Source organism: Schistocerca serialis, chromosome 8, assembly GCF_023864345.2.
Source record: "Schistocerca serialis cubense isolate TAMUIC-IGC-003099 chromosome 8, iqSchSeri2.2, whole genome shotgun sequence".
Lineage (NCBI taxonomy): Eukaryota > Metazoa > Arthropoda > Insecta > Orthoptera > Acrididae > Schistocerca > Schistocerca serialis.
The window spans coordinates 146015843-146037339 of NC_064645.1; the positions used below are offsets into that span (position 1 = coordinate 146015843).

Consider the following 21497-nt stretch of genomic DNA (forward strand, 5'->3'; position numbering starts at 1 on the left):
ATTTCCAGCCTATTGCGCAACATGCTAAGACCGGTGTGCTGTACCGGCTTCCAAAGGTGGTCAGATCCTATTTTTCGACCGGGATGGAATTTTTTTTTTTTTATTTTTTATTTTTTATTTTTTTTTTTTTTTTTTTACTTAGATGTTGAGGCGCAATGTATAATGGAAGGATTCCCTATTACGGGGTCCCAGGGGTAATAGCTGCTGTTGCTGCTGATCCCATTTTGCAGTAAGTTGTTCACCTCGTTCAGCACGGTTGGCAGGACAGGCCTCCTAGCAGGAGTTCTGAACCTTTGCATAAGTATTTTGCCCTCCAGCACTGTCTTTTGGTATTTAATGGTGGTGGTCTCTTAGCTACGGATGAGCTGTTGCCTATCTTACCCACCCTATGGTGGGATATGCTTCAGCTCATGCATGAACATTGTACTACAATGTCAGCTGCGGCTATTATTCAGCCCCTCTCCAACATTTTCTCTATTGAAGGAATGCCCTGTACACTTGTGATGGTTAACTGTGTTTGTCTCTCAGGCCTTCCACCATTGTTGCACCCATCATAGTAGTCGGCGCATGACAGATGCTCCTTTTCACCCGCAATCTAATGGCGAGGCAGAATGTCTGGTCCGCCTGTTCAAGGTTCAAATGAAGTACGCTGCGAACTACTCCATGAAAGAGACATTGACATGCTCCGACAGGTTTATGTTGGTGAGGAATCTGGGACCAGCTGAGATGCTCCAAGGTCTCCAGCCACACACACTCCTATGCTCTGCTCATCCCGCCCCACCAATGCCCATTATCGTAGCCCACATTGTGGTTTGCTCCTGGCTTTGCAGTCTGGGCTCAGGGGTTCAGCTGCTGACTGAAGTAGATTCTAGCCACGGTCCACAGCTGCCGAGGTCACTGCCTTTGTGTGGTGCACACCGGTTATGGGCTGGTGGCACACCATCACAATCAGCTGCAGTCTCACACCACCCGAGCACTGTGGGTCTGCAATCACTGCCTCCTCCCTTAGCACCTGTCCCACCTCCCAGTCCCTTTTGTTGGGGTGGACCCACCATCCTTGTGGATGCCTCTCCTCTGAGGCCCAGGCCCCCCAGCACCTGCTGCCAGGCCTTCCCCACAATATTTCACTGCCTCCAGTGATTCTGCAGTCTGCTGGTCCACACCATCTGGCCCTTGAACACTGGCATCCCTTGTGCCCCAACCGAGTGGCCAATGTCTTTGCTATCAGAGCAGTTCCACTACATCGAGTAACAGGATCATGAGATGCTACCTGTACTCTTGTCACTGGTCATCTCTTGTGGTTCTTTGCAGGAGAGAGGCCACTGCGCGTGTCCATGACTACACTACTTCTGCCCCCTACTCACCGATTCTGGCCTGGAATCTCCTGCCAATATGACCTGTGACATCTGCCGCAGAGGCCATAGATGTTTCAACAGTCACACTGACACCTGCATCGATAGAGTGCCCTTTCCTGGGGAAGGAGGGGTGGGGGTGCTATAACCCTGTACGTAATACTTTGAGACCGGGCCACTGACATGCTACACTTTGAATATTCCATCAACGGCACCTGCATGGACCGCCACCATAATCTGCCTGTGGTGGCCCATTTTAATCGTGCACATGACACAGCATCCACCATGCCATCTACAGGAACCCTCCTTTTCGCAAGCAAGCACTCACCCTCAGCAACCGCTTGTATCAGCACCTGGATTGTTTCTATATTTGTGTCTATGTTTTTAACTGTTGTTCACATGTATGTGGAAGAAGTATGAACTTTAAGTAATTGTGATCATGCTGCTGTTTGTGCCATAGTACGACAAACTGCAGAAATAGCCAGGTCAACATGAAGAATTGTCATGCTGAGTTCTATAGTAAAAGAAGTAAAGATAGTCAGAGATGGAGATTGAGCTTGAGGCCCACACTCACCACATACGTACTCACAAAAGAGTCTCGAGCCCCCGATGGGGAAATTTTCAACCATCCTTTCCTTTTTTTCAAATTAACAACATACTCTGACTGTACACATTTTGTCACACTGTACTTCAGTTTGCTCTGGAAGACTACCCACCTGTACTCGCTTTGGCATTTGGGAGTGATCATCAGGTGACCATCTAACTTACTGGGAGTGCCTTTGGCACAATTACTGAGTGCCATTTTCATCCCAAAGTAAGCTAGGGAATCAGAAGTCAATTTAGATATAGACACATTAATGATGTGAATATAATAGAGGGAAACATTCCACGTGGGAAAAACATATCTAAAAACAAAGATGACATAACTTACCAAACGAAAGCGTTGGTATGTTGATAGACACACAAACAAACACAAACACACACACAAAATTCAAGCTTCCGCAACCCACGGTTGCTTCATCAGGAAAGAGGGAAGGAGAGGAAAAGATGAAAGGATGTTGGTTTTAAGGGAGAGGGTAAGCAGTCATTCCAATCCCGGGAGCAGAAAGACTTACCTTATGGGGAAAAAAGGACAGGAGAGAGAGAGAGAGAGCGCGAGAGCGAGAGCGAGAGCGAGAGAGAGAGAGAGAGAGTGTATACCTGTCCTTTTTTCCCCCCAATGGTAAGTCTTTCCGCTCCCGGGATTGGAATGACTCCTTACCCTCTCCCTTAAAACCCGCATTCTTTCGTCTTTTCCTCTCCTTCCCTCTTTCCTGATGAAGCAACCGTGGGTTGTGAAAGCTTGAATTTTGTGTATGTGTTTGTGTGTCTATCGACATACCAACGCTTTCGTTTGGTAAGTTGCATCATCTTTGTTTTTAGATATAGACACACATACATAAGCAAGCCTTAAGCAACCAGAGTGTGGTAAGTGCTTCAAATGCTGTCAGCTACTGATGGTTTTTCCAACCCCTCCACCAGCACATTTATAGATTGTTTTTCTTATGTTTGTACAATACTCCTATCTCAGCAGCCTAGACCAAGTTTCTATGATGCTTGCCATTTGGCATCACCAAGGGTGGCAAGAGTAGCTTATGAATAGAATAGAATAGAATATTTTTATTCACCTTTCAGTATTTTTCATACAATTGGCTTCGTCAAAGTTTACATTGGACTACAGTTAAGCACAATAAACACTTACATACACAGAATTATTTAGCTTATTTTAGAATTGAAAACATTTCTTTATCACTTATTAAAAGCTTATATTATAATGAGTATTTCCTAAGAATTCTTCAATTGTATAGACTTCACTGCATGTTAACCAATTTTGCAATACACTCTTGAATTTATTAAATGGGGCTGTACAAGCTGAGTATGGTAACTTATTACAAAATTTTATGCCCAAATGTTTACAGTTATTATGGACAACAGCTAGTCTCGAAAATGGAAAATCCAACAAGCGACTATTTCTGGTATTGTGTGTGTGTACATCACATCTCATGCTGAATTTGTCTAGATTTTCTTTAGCATACATTAAACAGTTATATATGTACATGCTAGGTACTCTCATTACACTGAGATATTTAAAGTGGTTTCTGCAGGAATCTCTGGGTGCTAATCCTAGTATACATCTGATGGCCTTGTTTTACCATCTGAAAATACATTTATCCCCTGAAGAATTACCCAGAGCAAACTTCCATAATCCAAATGGGAATGGAAGAAAGCAAAATATGAGTGGAGTAACAGCTGTTTGCTTACACTGTTTCTCAATTTGTACAGTAAAAAAAGTACACGGGCTAGTTTGCTGCACAGGTTATTGGTGTGGTTCTCCAGGAGAGTTTTTGGTCTATGTGCAATCCAAGTAGTTTCACTGCTTTATTTTTACTTTTTGTAGCTTTTAGATTAAAAATTATTTCTTCTGTTTTTGTACTGTTTATGCACAGTTGCTTGGTCTGACACCAGTGACTAGTCATTTGCGTTATTTCTCTGTTGTTATCCAGCACAGTTTGTAAATTGTCACCTGAGGTTATTAGTGTTATATCATTACCGTACAGTATATTCTTACATGGTACATAATTCGAGAAATTGTTAATATAGACAATGAACAGGAAAGGCCCAAGAACCGAGCCTTGGTGTATTCCTCTTTTTATAGGGAGTATTGCTGATCTCTGTTTATTTGCATATACTAGCTGTAACCTATTGCTTAAATAAGATTTGAATAAGGTGAGTGGTATATCTTCAATGCCATAGTATTCTAACTTTTTAATGATTATGTCATGAGACACTGAATCAAATGTTTTGCTTAAATCAACAAGTGTTCCAGATATATGCAGCCTCTTTTCATATGCTTCATGTACAGTGTTCACCAAAGCTTCAATTGCTTTTACAGTTGATAGGTGAGACCTGAATCCAAATTGCTGTTCATTTAATAGTTTGTTGCTTTCAAAATAGCTGTATAGCTGCATATGCATGCAATTTTCTATTATTTTGGATATGATTGGTACTATTGATATGGGTCTGTAGTTGTTTGAGAGGTTTTTATCACCTTTTTCATACACAGGTAGTGTAACTGTGAGCTTAAGACATTCTGGAAAAATTCCTTCATCTAGTACTCTGTTTGACAGAGAGAAAAGAGGCATTTTGATTTCCTTTGCTATACGCTTTATGATGAAATTACTGAGTCCATAATAGTCTTCTGTTTTGGAAATGCTTAGTTTGTTTATCGATTTGCAAATGTCATTTAGGGTGATAGGGGTCCAAGTAAATTTCTCACTAGTCTGTTTTGTATGGATGAGTAGTGCTTCTGCATCTATGGTAGAATTATTGAGGAGTGGTAGTGGCACTACTTACAAAATAATCATTGAGCGTATCACAGGCTATATGGATGTTTTTTCTTTACTGATGTTATTAATTTCCTGTTTTACGACATTCCAGGCTGCTTTACATTTATTTTTGGAATTCAAAATGTATTCATCGTTTGCATTGTACTTAGTCCCCTTTTATTTCTGATTTGTAAAGTTCTCATATTTATGTAATTTGCCTTGTGTTTATCACTTTCATTAGACTTATCCTTCAGAATTAGAGGTAGTATCCTAAGTTTGTTAAGTTTTGGAGTGTACCACTTGTTAGTAGGACATTGCTTATGTGTATTACTAGGATGTTGTCTTTTTGTTACAGTGGGCCAAGTCTTTTCTACAATGTGCTTAATTTCTGTGAGGAAAATAGTAAAGCGTTTATCAATTGCCTTATTATTATTAATTTTATGAGACCAATCAATTTCCTGTAACTCATTAATCACGTTGTTTACATCGGATTCTCCTAGAAGTCTGTGTGTCATTTGTCTTTCTTTAGTGTTGAGTTTTGAATTTTCTATTCTAAGCCGTAGTCCTGCAAGATCTGATATTCCTAATTCTATTACGTCACATTCAAGAGTATCTTTATATACATTACTAATTATGTTATCAAGACATTCATTCTGTCTGGTGGGCTTTTCATTAAGACAATAATAGTTCAATGACTTCAAAGAATGAACCATATAGATAACATTTTTCTTCTTTGCCCTTATATCTATGTTAATATTACTTACAATTATAATTTTATGTTGTTTACATTTGGACAACTGCAAAATTAGTGTGTTAATTTTTTCTATAAATATTATTTCATCAGATCCTGGAATTCGATACACTGACACAATTACAATTTTTTGTGCATATATTACCATACCGGCTACTTGCCATTTGTAGACTGATGTTCCCACAGAAGGAGACTAGTCTTTACATTTGTTTTATATGATGTACTGTAAGCAAGCTGTAATGTTAGAACTTACAGAATTCAGTTATTTCCACTTCAAGCTACTTTAGTTTGTTATTAACATATTGGTTGATTTCATTAGTCTAAGAGGATGTAGTGAACTTCACAATAAAACTGTTTTGCTTTGAGCAGTGACGTCATTGGCATTACTTTTTTCAAATTATGACTGTAGTGACAAACTGATATGTAGTGTAGCCCAAGGTCAGGTTAGGTTGGAAGGTGGTTTTGAACTGTCTAAGCCTACAAATTTTATATGATGGCACATTTCATAGTAATACTTACATCACCACAGAAAACACTTACTTTCCCAAAGTTGTCAAATATTTCGAGTATTTAGAAGGGTGGTTTGGAAAGTTCTCAGAATCATCACTAGAGGTCAGCACTACCACAACGTGTTGTTCACGTGATATTCATTGAATTATTGCCTGTAAACGCATGCCATGTCAGAGCTCTTTGAAAAGAGCTGTGACAGTGGCATGGCTCTGTTGTTGTTCCCACATAGTGATTTGTGAAGATGGAAAAATAAAATCTTGAGATTCGATCAGTGATTAAGTACTTCGTAAAGAAAGGTATGAAAGCAAAGGACATTCATGCTGATTTCCAGAATACGCTGGGGGACTCTGCTCCTTCATATTCAACTGTTTGCAAGTGGACAAATGAATTTAAATTTGATCGGAAGAGGTTAGATGATGATCTGCACACCGGTCGGCCAAGATGTGTTACTACTCCAGAAATCACTGCAAAAGTGCACAAAATGGTCATGGAGGATCGCCGATTGAAAGTGCATGAAATTGCTCATGTCTGCCAGATGTCATCTCAAAGGTTATATCACATTTTAATGGAAGAATTAGAAATGAAAAATTATCTGCAAGATGGGAGCCACAATTCTTGATGCTGGATCAAAAACATGTGGCAAGTGCTTCAAATGCTGCCACAATCATGGAAAAATTACACACAAATAGGTATAAATTATTGCCGCACCCCCCTAATTCACCTGATATGGTTCCATCAGACTTCCATCTCTTCCCAAAATTGAAAATTTTTCTTTGTGGATGAAGATTCACTTCAAACGAAGAATTGATAGCCAGAGTTAACAAATATTTTGCAGGCCTGAAGGAAACTCATTTTTGAGATGGGATCAAGGCACTGGAACATTGTTGGACCAAGTACATTAATCTACAAAGAGACTAAATTGAAAAATAATAATTAAAAAAGTTTCAGTGATGTCAGTATTTTTTTCTATTTCATACTGAGAACTTTTCAAATCACCCTCGTAGTATGCTTGATTAATAACAGCAGTCCCACAACTTTAATTGTTGTTGTTGTTGTTGTTGTTATTTGCAAATAAGCCCATTAGTACTCACAAAGTATCTGGACTCGTAAAGTGTCAAATTAATGTTTCTAAATCTGCAAATGCTAGGTAATCTATAGATAACTTGCCTCTGCCTAAAGTGATTGGTTGGTCAGTTTTGACAACTGATTTTTGTTTACACCATTCTTTTAACACTTTCTCAAGGATGCAGTTGAAAAGTAATTGAGGCAGTCCATCTGCTTCTCTTGCTCCATATTTTATTTTGAAAGGACCTAAGAGTTCCCCCATAAATTTAATTTTGGACTCTGTGTCAGTCAGTGCCTGTTTTATGATTGATCTAGATGTTGTTCATTTAAGGTTTTGAAGAGCGACTCTCAGTAAACTGAGTCACAGATCTTTTTTCATTCAACAAATGTGCAGACTAAATTTTTACTACAAACTCTCCGATGTCTTAGGATTAGCTTTAGGTTCAAGATTTGCTCTTGACACTAGTAAGCGTCATTGTATGACACCAAATCAGTCACGTAGTGCTATTGAATAATCACTCAATTGATAGCGTCACTTGTCAAAGCTGATGGGTTGTATAGTCATCTTTACTATGTTCAGCTGCATTTAAACAACTGAGAACTTTAGCAATAATGTTTTATCAAATATGTCATATCATAACGGCATGTGTTCTTTCCTTAAGGAATTGTCAATAAAGACCCCGCAAAAGGAAAGAGAATGAACCAGACATAAAATTCGCATTATTTCCTAAACGTGTAAAAACACGAATTCACTTACTTGAACAATGTAGTTTAACAGGCGGAAGGCGTAATTCCTTGGCAATGTCTGTGTTCTTCAGCTTCAGAGCTTCATCCAACTGAAATAATAATTATCCGTTTCAATCTGCAGCATTTCTGAGTTAATATAATTCTTTTGCCATAATAGTAATCCAAATTTTAAAATTATAGACATGAAGTATGTCATGCCATACTAAAAAGGTAACCAGTCACATTCTGCACAATCATTTTAAAGAATCGAAGTAAGAGTCGGCACAAAGCACAGGAGTTCTCATTACTAATTAGAAACGTATTCCATAAAGCACAAATATTAACTCGACTTGAACAGGTATCTATGTTGCATTGGTGTCTTCTTTTGACAAACTGTGGCAAAGTGGATTTCTACAGGCAGCATTTCATCTGTGTACGGTCTGAGGCAACACCCTTTGTATGTCCATTGGCACCATATCACTTAAGTCTTAATTAACTTTAGGAAGTACAGAAAAAGGCAGAAGAATTTTACTGCAATCTACCAGAAACACTAATGTCTAGAATAACCAACAGCATTTTTCAGGAACAATCTCTCTTTCACAGTGCTAATTCTCTTTGGCAGCAGTGTTTCAGCCAGATATAAAAGTGGCAAGTGAATCCAACCTGGGAAGTGATTTCTGGGATAGATATCATCATTTCGATGAGCATTATCAGTGAGGATCGTAGTGCAAAAGATACATTAAAAATGTTACGTTAATGAAGTGGGTTTCTTTTTGGTGAAGTAACGAATATTGTGTTCTAGTGAAGTAACGAATATTGTGTTCTAGTATTACTAACACTTAACTTTGTCAATGGTGCAACTACCTCTTGAGAAGGGATGCTCAATCTTTTTAGACTTGAGATATACTACATGTCTTCAATCCATTTAGAGATCTACTGACTTAATCATACAGGTTTAAGCACAAAATAATACTGTAGCCAAAATTAACCACTTTAATTACACAAAATACATAAAAGATAATTTTCTCTCTATTAAAAGTTGCATACTACTACTAAATTTTCAACATATTACACATGTGAAAAAAACTAAAATGTGCACTATCAAATGTTAACAAAATCTGAGTGAGATACTTGGCTTTGCCTATCATTATCAAGTTTATAATAAACAGGCGAAAAATTTATCAGAGCCAAACTAGTACAGTCAAAGAGGAGGACACCTAGATTTCACTATGTTCATCATTGTGTCCCAGAGAGATGCTGATGCGAAAAATGAATCCAAAAAATGATCAAACATATGCTAGCACTCTTACAATGTTAGAGTAGGTTTTTACACTCCCTAATTTCCACGAGTAATCTTCACTGTATTCTGACTTTAAAGGAATGTCACATTTAAATAGAATTATTTCGTCTGTATATTCAGTCTCTCTACAAGAGAAAATTTTGCTTGAAATATCTTAGGTTTTTTTTTTTTTTTTTTTTTTTGAAAACTGGACAGGTTCCATTGCCTTGAAATCTGAAAATCGGGTTCCAACAACTGTTTTCCATGGTGTCAGGATAGCCATATACTTCATTACAGTTTTTTTTGATCCAAATGTTTTTCTTGATCAGACAGCATCTGAAGAAAGAGTTTCACATTTAACTTCTGTAACTGTCAAATACTTTGCAGAAGACAAAGAGTACTGATGGTTTGGCTTTTTTCCTTTAAGGTCTTTGTTCAACTGCCATATCAGTTACACATGCCAAGACCTAACAACCAGCTCAAATCATACGATTGCGAGTACTCTTCTTCTCTTTCAAACACAAAAGGCCTTATCACAGGCAGAAGTTCTCTAAATTATCCCTCCACTCAGCTATCTAACTTCAGTGTGCGATAGCAGCTCTTCATACTGGCTATCTAATTCTTCTAATAGGACTTTAAATTTTCTTCTCTGTGGTGATTGTGAGCGAACTGAATTCTCAATTTTTGTGCCAACATTAATACGTAATTTTCAAAACATGTCCACTAAGTACTTGCTGACGCATGAAACAATGATACTTAAAGAAAGGCATATACACAAGACACTCTGTCTGTAGTAATACATACAGATTTTTGAACTGGCAAATCATATTCAGAAATGAAAGCTTTTTTAAAAATCTTCTGCTCTTGCAGTGTTTTTAAAGATGAAAACTGTAAGTAAGTCTTCTTTTACAGTGATATCTGACCACATCAATCTCACAAAAATTCTAACTTTATGTGAAATACTCCATCTTGATATTATCTGTGATTTTATAATTTTTTTTAAACGTGGAATACAAGGACCCACTAGCTGCCAGAAAGCACTCCTTAACAAATATGCCACCACCTAATGGTTTTCCATTGCTATGTTTGATGAAAGACTTATTTGTACAGACATTACAAAAATCAGATGTGATTGTATATTACTTTTACAATTAGAAAGTTTCGTCCTCCTCGACTCACTACCAACAGCTGCTTCTGACTCAAGTCAACTGCTCTAAAATCGCATTCAATATATTCCTTTTTAGGTATGGCAAAAGTAGCATTACATATCAAACATATACACTTATCTTCATGTATTGTAACAAAAAACGTCTCTCTCGTCTCATCATGGAAGTGTTATGTTTTCCTGTGTTTAGCTGCACTCACTTTTCACAAACATATTACTAAGCGAGGAGTACACCATGGTGACGAAAGTAGTGGGATACCTCCCAATATTGTGTTGGACCTCCTTTTGTCTGGCGCAGTGCAGCAACTTGATGTGGCAAGGAATCAATAAGTAACTGGAAGTCCACTGCAGGATTTTGTGCACGAACTGACCTCCCGATTGTGTCCCATAAATGTTCACTGGGATTCATGTCTGGTGATCCAGATAGACAAACTATATGCTTCAATTGTCCAGAATGTTCTTCAAAGCAATCGCCAACAACTGTGGCCCAGTAACATGGTGGACTGTCATACATAAAAATTCCATTGTTGTTTGGGAACATGAAGTCCATGAATGACTGCAAATGGTCTCCAAGTAGCCAAACATAACCATTTGCAGTCAACTACCAGTTAAGTTAGACCAAAGCACACAGTCCATTCCATTTAAACAGAGCCCACACCATTAGGGAGCCACCACGAGCTTGCACTGTGCCTTGTTGGCAACTTGGGTCCATGGCTTTGTGGGGTCTGTGCCACACTAACCCCACCATCAGCTCTCACGAACTGAAATCGGGACTCATCTTATCAGGTAACAGTTTTCCAGTCATCTAGTGTCCAACTGATATGGCCACAAGTGCAGGAGAGGTGCTACTGGTGATGACTTACTGTTAGTAAAGGCACTCTTGACGGTTTTCTGCTACCATAGCCCATTAATGCCAAATTTCGCCACACTGTCCTATCGGATATGTTCATCGTATGTCCCACATTGATTTCTGCTGGTATATCAAGCAGTGTTGCTTGCGTGTTAGCATTGACAACTCTACGCAAATGCCACTATTCTCGGTCATTAAGTGAAGGCCATTGGCCACTGCATTGTCCAAGGTGACAGGAGACAGGTAGTGCATGTAGTGTAGTATTCTCAGGACACTCTGGACACTGTGAATCTCTTAATATTGAATATCGCAACAATTTCCAAAATGGAATTACGCATGCAGCCAGATCCAACTGCAATTCCATATTCAAAGTCTGCTAATTCCCACCATGTTGCCATAATCATACCAGAAACATTTTCACATGAATCAACTGCAAACAAAAGACAGCTCTTCCAACACACTGCCCTTTAATACCTTGCTTACCCGATACTACAGCCATCTTTAGATGTGCATACCACTATCCCATGACTTTCGCCACCTCCAGGTATAACTTGCCTACTGATTGGTAGCATTTGGCCGCAGTCGGGAGATGTTTGTTGCCAACTGTACAGTATACTAGGCTCTCGCCTTCACTACACTGTTGCTTAGCTCTGCTGTGTCGCTGTGGTATACATTGCTGCAATATGTTGATCGTGATTGTTTAAAAAATGAGGGATGAGGCTGTTGTTTGACTTATCAATACTAACAGCAATCTCAGTATAAATAACACGAAGTATTTAACTGATTATTAGCTCCATAGTGCACATTGCTGTTTCATGGAAGCTCGGAAACAGATATTTGTGTTGCCTATTGGAGGCAGAGATTGCTTCAAATAAGTTTTATTTATGTAAATGTATGTGTAAATAGGATGAAATTCACTGCTAACTGACCACTCATTATATTTGTACATAACTTGCTTCTGTCAATTACACAGTTGAACATTTTGTGACATTTCAACTTGAACTTATACCTGTGAACTGGTGTACTCACTCTCCTTTCTGAATGAGCTGAGTCCATTTGCACCTGACAACAGACTCCAGTGACAAATGAGCTGTGGAAGAGACTCATGAGCCGAGTCTACTGGCACCAGTAGATGATGAGTTTGGAAATGTCACAGGACTCACTGGCAAGTTTAAAGTGGGTATATGGAGTGCATTTCTGATCTCTACTCTTAAGGTATACATTTTAGAACCTATATTTACTGTTTCTTTTTGTTTTTATTTATACTGTGTTTCCAAAACATGGAAAGCAAAAATTTGCAGTAGAAGAGATACATTTTACAGTATCAAAGAGTTCTTAAGATATGCAATTTGGAGCCATGTTTACTATACTTTTTCACTTTCAATGATTGCTCCTGTCATATCGCTGAATACTGACCATTCCTCCTCAGACACTCTGTATTAGGAAGTGACAAAGTTGACTGTTTGGTTGAGAGTTGGCGAAGCCAACAAATGCTATCCAAATGGCCGACACTGGCCACAACTGATACATTATATTACACCCTTCACTACTTCCTTTCATGTGAAATCATTATATAGTTGCAATACACGCTACAATTACAAAACAAATTATAGAAACACAGGTGGCTGGACTTTACATTTCATACAGTTCCAGGTTATTCTACGAGTCTGGCAAAGCAACATTCTCCATTAACATGGTCACTGACTTCTGCCCCTTGAACTATTATTCATAGCAGAACAAAATTCAAATTATTTCACACTGGTGTTTATAAAGGTTCACTTTCCTGATGTTTTTGTTTCGACAGCATGCTTAACCCAAGAACAGGCAGTTAACTCTGAAAAAAATTTAATTACAATTTTTTCTTCATTACTGCGGTCAAAAATGCAGTCCAGTTATCTCTGCTGAAATATACTAGTTCATTTATATTACATTTTACTCAGTTGAGCTAATGTACAAGGCTTATTACTTTTCTGAGAAGCTTTCCCACAAAAAACAGTTACTTATAGTTTACAGTTAAAATGAAGTATATGTAAGGCATCATGGAGATTTCCCTCTCCATATCTTTGGCCTGTGCAGTAAGTGTAACAGTGACCAGTTTATACTATGTGACAGACAAGCCGCAGCACTCTTACGCCTCATGCAAAATCAAAAACCAGAGTTTGCAGTATCACCCGTCTGCTTCAACCGGTGACGTAATTGTTTTATGCTATGCAACATCACAGTGGCCAGTGTATTTGAAATTGATCATGGTTACTGAGGGTGTGCTAGAGTAAGTGGTGTCATTCTCTAGTGTTTCTAAGTTGTTTGTGAGTCACTGGACTGACTTAGTACTGTTTGTAAGAATAATATTGAAAGTGTTTGTAATGACTTGGTACCACATTATTTTGATGTTGACTGTTAAGGGCAACAGATCTGTTTTCAGGTTTGGAATTATTAGTGTTGTGTGTTGTTTGTAGTTGGAAACATAATTTTGTTAGTTATGGATATGACAATGGATTTCACGAGCAGGTCATTGCATGCTGCAGTGGGGGATGACATGCTGACCACGATTACATTCCTACAGTTGCGCAATCTAATTGCCGAGTATGTAAAGTGTGAAGTTTGTGGAGAACATGTGGGATTGACCAAAGTTGCTGAATCTCAGACCGGGGACCAGGGCATGTGCTGTTGTCAGAAGGAAAATGTATGGGGTTCGAACAGGAAGGGTTCCAGTTCTGAAAAATCTAGGCCAGTCATTAGATTTTGTTGTTGACTTACTATTTTTGCTATTGCTTAAGTTTGTTTTTATTTTGAAGGTGTGAATGGTGTTATTTTTTTTATTTTATTTGAGTGTTGTGTTTAGAATTGTTATTTACTTGGGAGGGTGGGGGTTTAGGAAGGGAAGGGGGGTTGGGTTCGAGAGGAATAGGAGACTTGGTTTTTATTTTGTTTCCCAGTGTGTGTGTGTGTGTGTGTGTGTGTGTGTGTGTGTGTGTGTGTGTGTGTGCGAGCGCGTGTGAGCTGAATTTGGTTGTTGGTATGGTTTTCTTCGTCTTTCTCTTCCTCTAGTATCAAGGGCGGTAAGTGTATTTGTGGGCATAAGAGCGTGTTTCTTGTCTTTCAAAACTGGTGTTGATGCAATCTTTTTTTGAATTTTTGGGTTGTGTTGTTAGTAGAAGATAATGATGTTGAATTGTGATTGGTAGATAACATGGAGTTTCTTTGACTACATTCGTGAGTTGAAGTTTTTGATATTACGTATATGAGCGAGTTTCAGTGCTGGGGTACCACCTACTTCAATTCAGGTCAAGCTAAGTGCTCAACACCAGATTTGTTGAGCAGTGTGTAGTTTTGTGGTAGCTTAGATTTCGCTTCAGCTATATATGTCAAGTAAAATTTCCAATACAGCTTTTTCTAGGTTTTGCTTTGAGGTTTCATTGACTGTATTTTCTTTGTTTGATTTTTGCATAGCTATTTGTTTTAGTATGTCCTCATTATTAGGATTGACGTACATTTAGTTTGTCCCGCCCAAAACCCCATAATTCCGGTGGCTGTCTCATTAGTTTCATGTTATTTCTGCAATTTTTTTTTTTTGTTGTATATGTCTATTACCCACCTACACATAATACCCAAATAAAAAAGTAAAAACAAGAAATATTATTCACAACTTTGAAATAATAAAACAAACCACGAGCAACAGCAAAAACAGTATGTCATTACTACAGTCTCCCTAATGGCCAGCTTATAATTCTCAAACCAGGAGCCCCTCCAAATAGAATGCCATATGTACCACCGACAATGCCACAAACACTGGTCCCTGATCCGAAGTGCTGGAACTTTGGTCAGTCCCACACCTTCTCCGTGAACGTAACACTTCACATACTCTGCAATTAGATCTGTTTAGTGTGTGCAGTCACAGTTACCACACTGTATAAGAATGAAGTAGCTGTCACTTTGACAATGTCACAGTTTAAAGCTGACAGTTGGTACCACAATCTGCAGTTATTCCTTATGTCCTTCCCCCATCTTGGTTACAGATAAAAGTTCTTTTAACAGTGAGAGCACTCATCCGAGTTTGACAGGGTAGAGCAATTAGCTCACAAATGTCTTTTATAAAATTGATAAACTACCAAAAGTTTTGCAGAGTCTTCAACTAAATGCAGATCTCAATTCTGTATGTATCAAAACAATTGCCTGATAACTCTGTCACAGTACCATTTCATTCTGTAGTGGTAATTAAATAGGCCTGTTTAGCAAATATTACACTTTTTGGAAATTAAGACGTGTTATTTCGCTCTATGACCTCTGTGTGACTCATTAAGTAACCTTAAATGTTATACAACACCCATCAACTCTCAAAAGTTACTTAAAAAACCACTGTCTTTAGGTTTTCAACAAAGACTTTATTCACTACACGGTAGTGTACTGTTGGGTGTAAGCATAATTACGGGTTTAACCCCCCCCCCCCCCCCCCACACACACACACACACACACACACGCACACATGCACACACACACACAGACAGAGAGAGAGAGCTAGCTGCAGTTTATTACTAAGTTCCACAATAAAGAGGGAGAATAATAATGATAAAGTAAACTGTATAGTCTCACCACCACTCTTCCAATTATGTTTAGCACACCAGGTAATCCCCATGCCTCACCTACAAGGTTTAAGTAAACAGACAAGACAAGGCGGCATATACAGCCAGGCCTCCGGCACCTGTCACCATGTCCAGGGCCGCCAGCTTCGCTACTATGTGGCGTGTGGCTCACAGCACACACCACTGCAGTTGGCGGGCACTGTTTTACATCCATGTGGTTACACCATACCCTTCCACAGGTGGCTACATAGATCTGTGCTCCACCCAGGAGGAGGCCATAAATGTCCCAGACTCTGACAGATCAAAATCCACTTCACGTCTCTGCAATGGATACTGCCTGTTGTGACCACTGCTGCTCTCTCTGCCTCCAGAGTTGTCGTGTCATCTTCCCAGTGGCCCAAATCAGCCACTACGCTTCCAACAGCCACTCACAAGGCACCACTTTGTCATGGTTTCCAATGGTTGTCTAAGTGTTCTTTGCCTCTTACTACCATGTCAAACTCTCTTTCCCGCTCCTCGAGAAATGCTCCAGGATGGACAGTTTTCATAAATCATGTTGTGAAGATATTTTCTCTCAAGCGTACTTTGTTTCATTACTGTAACAAGCAGTTGTGTCGCTAAAGTGTTTTTATTACTCCTCAGCAGAGGACAGAACACTTTCGCCTTTAATATCTCACTTATCGTCACCTTCAAAATTTATGAAAAAAGTTTATACAGTCCTTCATTGTACAATATACAACACACTAAAAAATCAAATTCAGATGACATCTGGATAAGGAGCTATAAATTAATATATACAGCTGTGTGATGCAATACAAACTGTATGCAGACTGCAACAAATAGTGTAAAGTACAGAAAAACATGTTAAACTCTTAAAATGGTGGTGTTATAGTGATGTGAAAAGGCCATCAAATCCATGCAAATTTTAACTACAGCAAGCTGGTAGTAAGTGACACAACAAGAAATATTGTGTGTGTGTGTGTGTGTGTGAATACCATTTCCTATCAAATCTTAGATGGCAGTATGCCTGCTACTCACACAGTGAAAGTTGTAGCAAAAGATGATGTATATTGTGACTATACCAAGCTACCATGAAGATGGAGTTTGAGAGGACCCTGCATTGCTGTAATCCCTTCAGGGAAGTTGGACAGAACAGTTACACAAAACGCTTTACGCAAAGTGAATATGTGGATGCTTTGTATGATCAGTGGCAAAATGACAGACCACCCAATATGTAACAAATTTAAGAAAACATTAAAATGGAAACAAGGGCCTGTGACTGAATCAACTACATTGAAACAGATAGGAATCACAAACCTGCCTACCTCCCCTAACAAGAGGAAACACTGCTTTAGTTGCATTAAATGACAGTCTTGTATTTCTTGGTGAGCCCAAGTGAAAAAGACAAGAAAGAGAGAAAACATGCACAGAAATAGTGCAAGAATGAGTCTGGGGTATTCCAGAGTAAATATGTATCCAGTGTGGAGAAAACACAGAGGGTGAAATAAACATGTAATCTGAAATTATAATGCAACTGAAAGAAAAATTCAGTACTAGCACCATTAAGTATTCAAAAGAGCCAAATGTTGACGCTTCTTCCAAAAAGTTGTAGCATCCATAGGACTGAAAATAAATTATGAGCTCAAAGTGTTTAGTGAGGACAGGACTGTCAAAGAATGTGGTATCTTATCAATTCCCAATCCAAGACAGATGTATCATAACTGAAAACATGCCAAGTCATGTCACAGAATCCTACATCAAAGAAGGTTGTTTGCTATTTGTTTGGGAAAGATTTTGTTTGTGCAAGGGAAAAATGGACCAATGTCATAAACAAAAATGATTGGTATCGGAAAGCATGGAATAGCTGTTATCAAGTATTCAAAGATTAACATCCAGGACTAAAAATAGGATTATCAAATTCTGCTACTTAAGACTAAAGCACTGTATTCCAGCTGGCACCACTGGTACCCACAGTATGTGTGTGTGTGTTTTCAGTATTCACCACAATGTGAAGCTTTGTTGAAAGTTTCCAATTTCAAAGAGTTGACACATGATGCTGTCAACTTAACACATATAAAGACACTGTCTTGCTCAGATCATTTGCAATCCTGCACAGCCGAAACATTACATGCCAACGTGTGAGAACTGCCTCGGTACAAATTTTTACGCATTATACCTAGGGAGAGGTGTTTAACAAAAATGAGACTGATGGAATAACATACAAACTGCAGACACCTACAGATTGATCACCTCTCAAGACAAGTCAATCTTCTATAGAAGACCTCTTCGAATACGTCACAAGCAAATTAAAAAAAGTCCTGCTACTGTTCCTCATAGTTGTCCAACAGCCTGAATTTCTATAGCAGAAAAGAGGGACTTGTGACAATGAATACATCATAATATGTGCTTTTGCAGATAATGGTCCATTTGTCCTGCAGGATGAGGTCCAAGGGCTTTACTGGAACAATGCACAGACCACCATCCACCTATTTGTTGTTTGTTAAAGACATCCAGAAACTATGCAACAGATCAAATGTCATTTGTCATCTTAACCGACTGCCTCAAACATGACATTGAGTAAGATTACCGGATACTGGGAACCATCCATCTGCTTTGACCAACAACGTTACCACCAAGCTGAAAACTTTCATCTCAAGCATATCCAACATGGCCACCAAATCATCAGTCATAACACCCACAAAAATACAAATAACACACTAACCCATTCAATGACTAAATCCAATTAAATTAGCAGTACAACTGCGGGAACAGGGGGTTCTGGGTGGGAACAATCTAAGATTTCAATAAGAAAAATACCAACACCTTTCAAGACACAACACACTTCAAAAAAAACAACACACTCACAACTCCCAAAAAATAAAACCCGACAAAATCATATAACACACACCATAAGATAAAGGTATCCCAAACTTGAGTTAACCTAAATAGCTCAATTCCAAACCAGGGTATAAATAACCCCCACCCCTCTACCAAACTACAAAAAGCAATATCCCTGTCTCCAATTAACCTATACAGCTCAACCCTGGACCAGGACAGCAACAACAAACCACTGGAGCATACCACCTCTTCATACACCGCAGTGACACCACACAACACATCACAGTGCAACAACATCATGTCTCAAAGCAGAGGAATAGTATCATACAACCAAATATACCTCACCGAGTGTCCATCTTTTCCATCATTTAGGCCACAGAATGCCAAAGTGCCTGTATTACATCTCGGGTGGTGCCGCAGTCCAGTGATTTCAATGTCTGTGCCACATCACTCAGCAAAGGACCATGTGGTGGTGTTGCTGTCTGTGCCAGTCTGTAGTGCATCTGCAATGCTCTGACACCCAGACAGTTGTCTGAATGGTGTTCCAAGAACATTACAGTGTATCATTTTCTTTACACAACTAGTATGATCACGCAATGAGTATGATGATGAATCCCTCCTTCAAGAGCAGTTTGCATAGACTGTTATTCCTACTGGACATAACCAACATCCAAATGATACATTTCTTTTTTCCAATTAATCAGACATCATAAATGAATCTCTAAAACTGACCTAACGCACTTCAGACCTCTGTGGTATTACTGGGTTTGTTGCATCCAAGTATGCAGATCACTGGCAGCTTGCAGAAGTTTCAAATTTTAATGAAGGTAATAATGGGGTTACAAATAGCTTCCTACATTGTCATGGCCCTTCACCTTCATTTGTATACCCTGAGTGATCTGACACCTTTAAATTTTGCAAAGGTTGATGCGATAACAGAAACAAGCCAGACATATGTCATTTCACCAAAATAAGCCCAGTGTAATATCTTGCTACTCAGTACTGAGGCATGATAAGAGCTTATGACACACTTATGTTGGTTTGCATAAACTGAACCTGTTTGCCAGGAAAACCACCACATTTGGTTTGGATAGTTACATTATGCCTTGCATTGCTGAAAGTTAGAGGTCATAATTTGTTACCTTGCAGTTTGCTATTGGCCTGTTCACCCTCTTACCATCCTGTACATTGCTACAACACCACCTTTCCAATAGTTAAAATGTTTTTCGGTACTTTACACCATTTTGCTGCATTCTGCGTACAGCTTGAACTACTTTATCACTTATCATATCTCCTAATCCGAATATCATCCCATCTTGATTTTTCATGTGTTGTATACTGCAATACAAAGAAGAATTTTTTTTTTTTTTTTCCACCAATTTCGAATCTGACATGTTTTGATATATTCAAGGTGAAGGTCACCGACATTCACTGCATAGGTCTACACTGTTTCAATATGGCCATATTTCATATCATTTGAAAGCTTGAACCCGTACCATTACAAAATTATCTGTTTCACAGTTCTATCTTTAATATAACAGATGCTACAGCCATTTTTGTCTGCAAATTTTCGAACTTCAGGTGGCCATTAATTTTGTCTTACTTGCATTATAATTCTGTAATTCAACACCTTTCAACCTCTCGTCATGTGCTATGGGCACACCAAATCTGTCGAAATTCAGAGATGGACAGGGTGGGACTTGTATTGACTTGACATGGAAGGACTCCTTTGCTGCTCTATGTAGTGCACTTCCAGCAATCATGTTCAAAATTTCAATAATAATGACAACTAGTTTTGATCAACAACTGGAACAAACCTCAGCCTCTTTTAAAATGACATTCCTTATTCTCAATGCTCACAAATTAAAAGCAATGGGTGGAGATATTTATTAACACACTCTCTGATTGATCTGTTTCTCTGCCTATTACTCCTGCTTCTCAGAAGAAAAGCTCTCAGATTTGAGATGAGTCAGGCTATACATCAATTTGCAGAAGCAACCACTCTAGGCTTGTTCTTGTTGTTTTCAGTCCAAAGACTGGTTTGCTGCAGCTGTCCATACTACTCTATTCCGTGCAAGCCTCTTCATCTCCTGATTAACTACTGCAACCTACATCCCCCTGAACCAGCTCACTGTATTCATCTCTTTGTCTCCCTCTTACAATTTTTACCCCCCAGGATTCCCTCTAGTACTAAATTGGTGATCCCTTGATGCCTCAGATGAGTCCTATCAACCAATCCCTTCCTCTAGTCAACTTGTGCCACAAATTCCTCTTCTCCCCAGTTCAATTCAGTGCCTCCTCATTAGTTACGTAATCTACCCATCTAATCCTCAACATTCTTCTGTAGCAACACATTTCAAAAGCTTCTATTCTCTTCTTGTCTAAACTGTTTATCATCCATGTTTCCCTTTAATACATCTCTACACTCCATATAAATAATACTTTCAGAAAAGAATTCCCGATACTTAAATCTATACTCGATTTTAAATTTCTCTTCTTCAGAAATGTTTTCCTTGTCATTGCCAGTATACATTTTATATCCTTTCTACTTTGACCATCATCAGTATTTTGCTTCTCAAATATCAAAACTCATCTACTGCTTTAAGGGTCTCATTTCTTGATCTTATTCGTTCAGCATCACCTGATTTAATTCAACTAGATTACATCATCCTCGTTTCGCTTTAGTTCATGTTCATCTTGTATCCTCCTCTGAAGATACTGTCCATTCTGTTCAGCTGCTCTTCAAGTCCTTTGCTGCTTCTGACAGAATTACGTCTTCGTCAGCAAACCTAAAAGTTTTTATTTCGACTCCCTGGGCTTTAATATGTAATCCAAATTTTTCTTTTGTTTCCTTTACTGCTTGCTTGACATACAGAGCGAATAACATCGGTGATAGGCTACAACTCTGTCTCACTCCCTTCTCAACCACTGCTTCCCATTCATGCCCCTCGACTCTTGTTAACTGCCATCTGGAATCTGTAAAATTGTAAGTAAACTTTTGCTCTCTGTAATCTAC

General features: G+C 38.7%; 1 protein-coding gene across 1 annotated transcript in view; it reads right to left on the reverse strand.

Moving 5' to 3' along the window:
* Positions 1-21497, reverse strand: part of LOC126416774 (iron-sulfur cluster assembly scaffold protein IscU) — a 57155-nt gene that overhangs the window by 26513 nt on the left and 9145 nt on the right. Inside the window, exon 3 of the mRNA XM_050084632.1 lies at positions 7801-7879. Coding sequence (XP_049940589.1) covers positions 7801-7879 — 79 coding nt within the window. The remainder of the gene's footprint in view (positions 1-7800; positions 7880-21497) is intronic.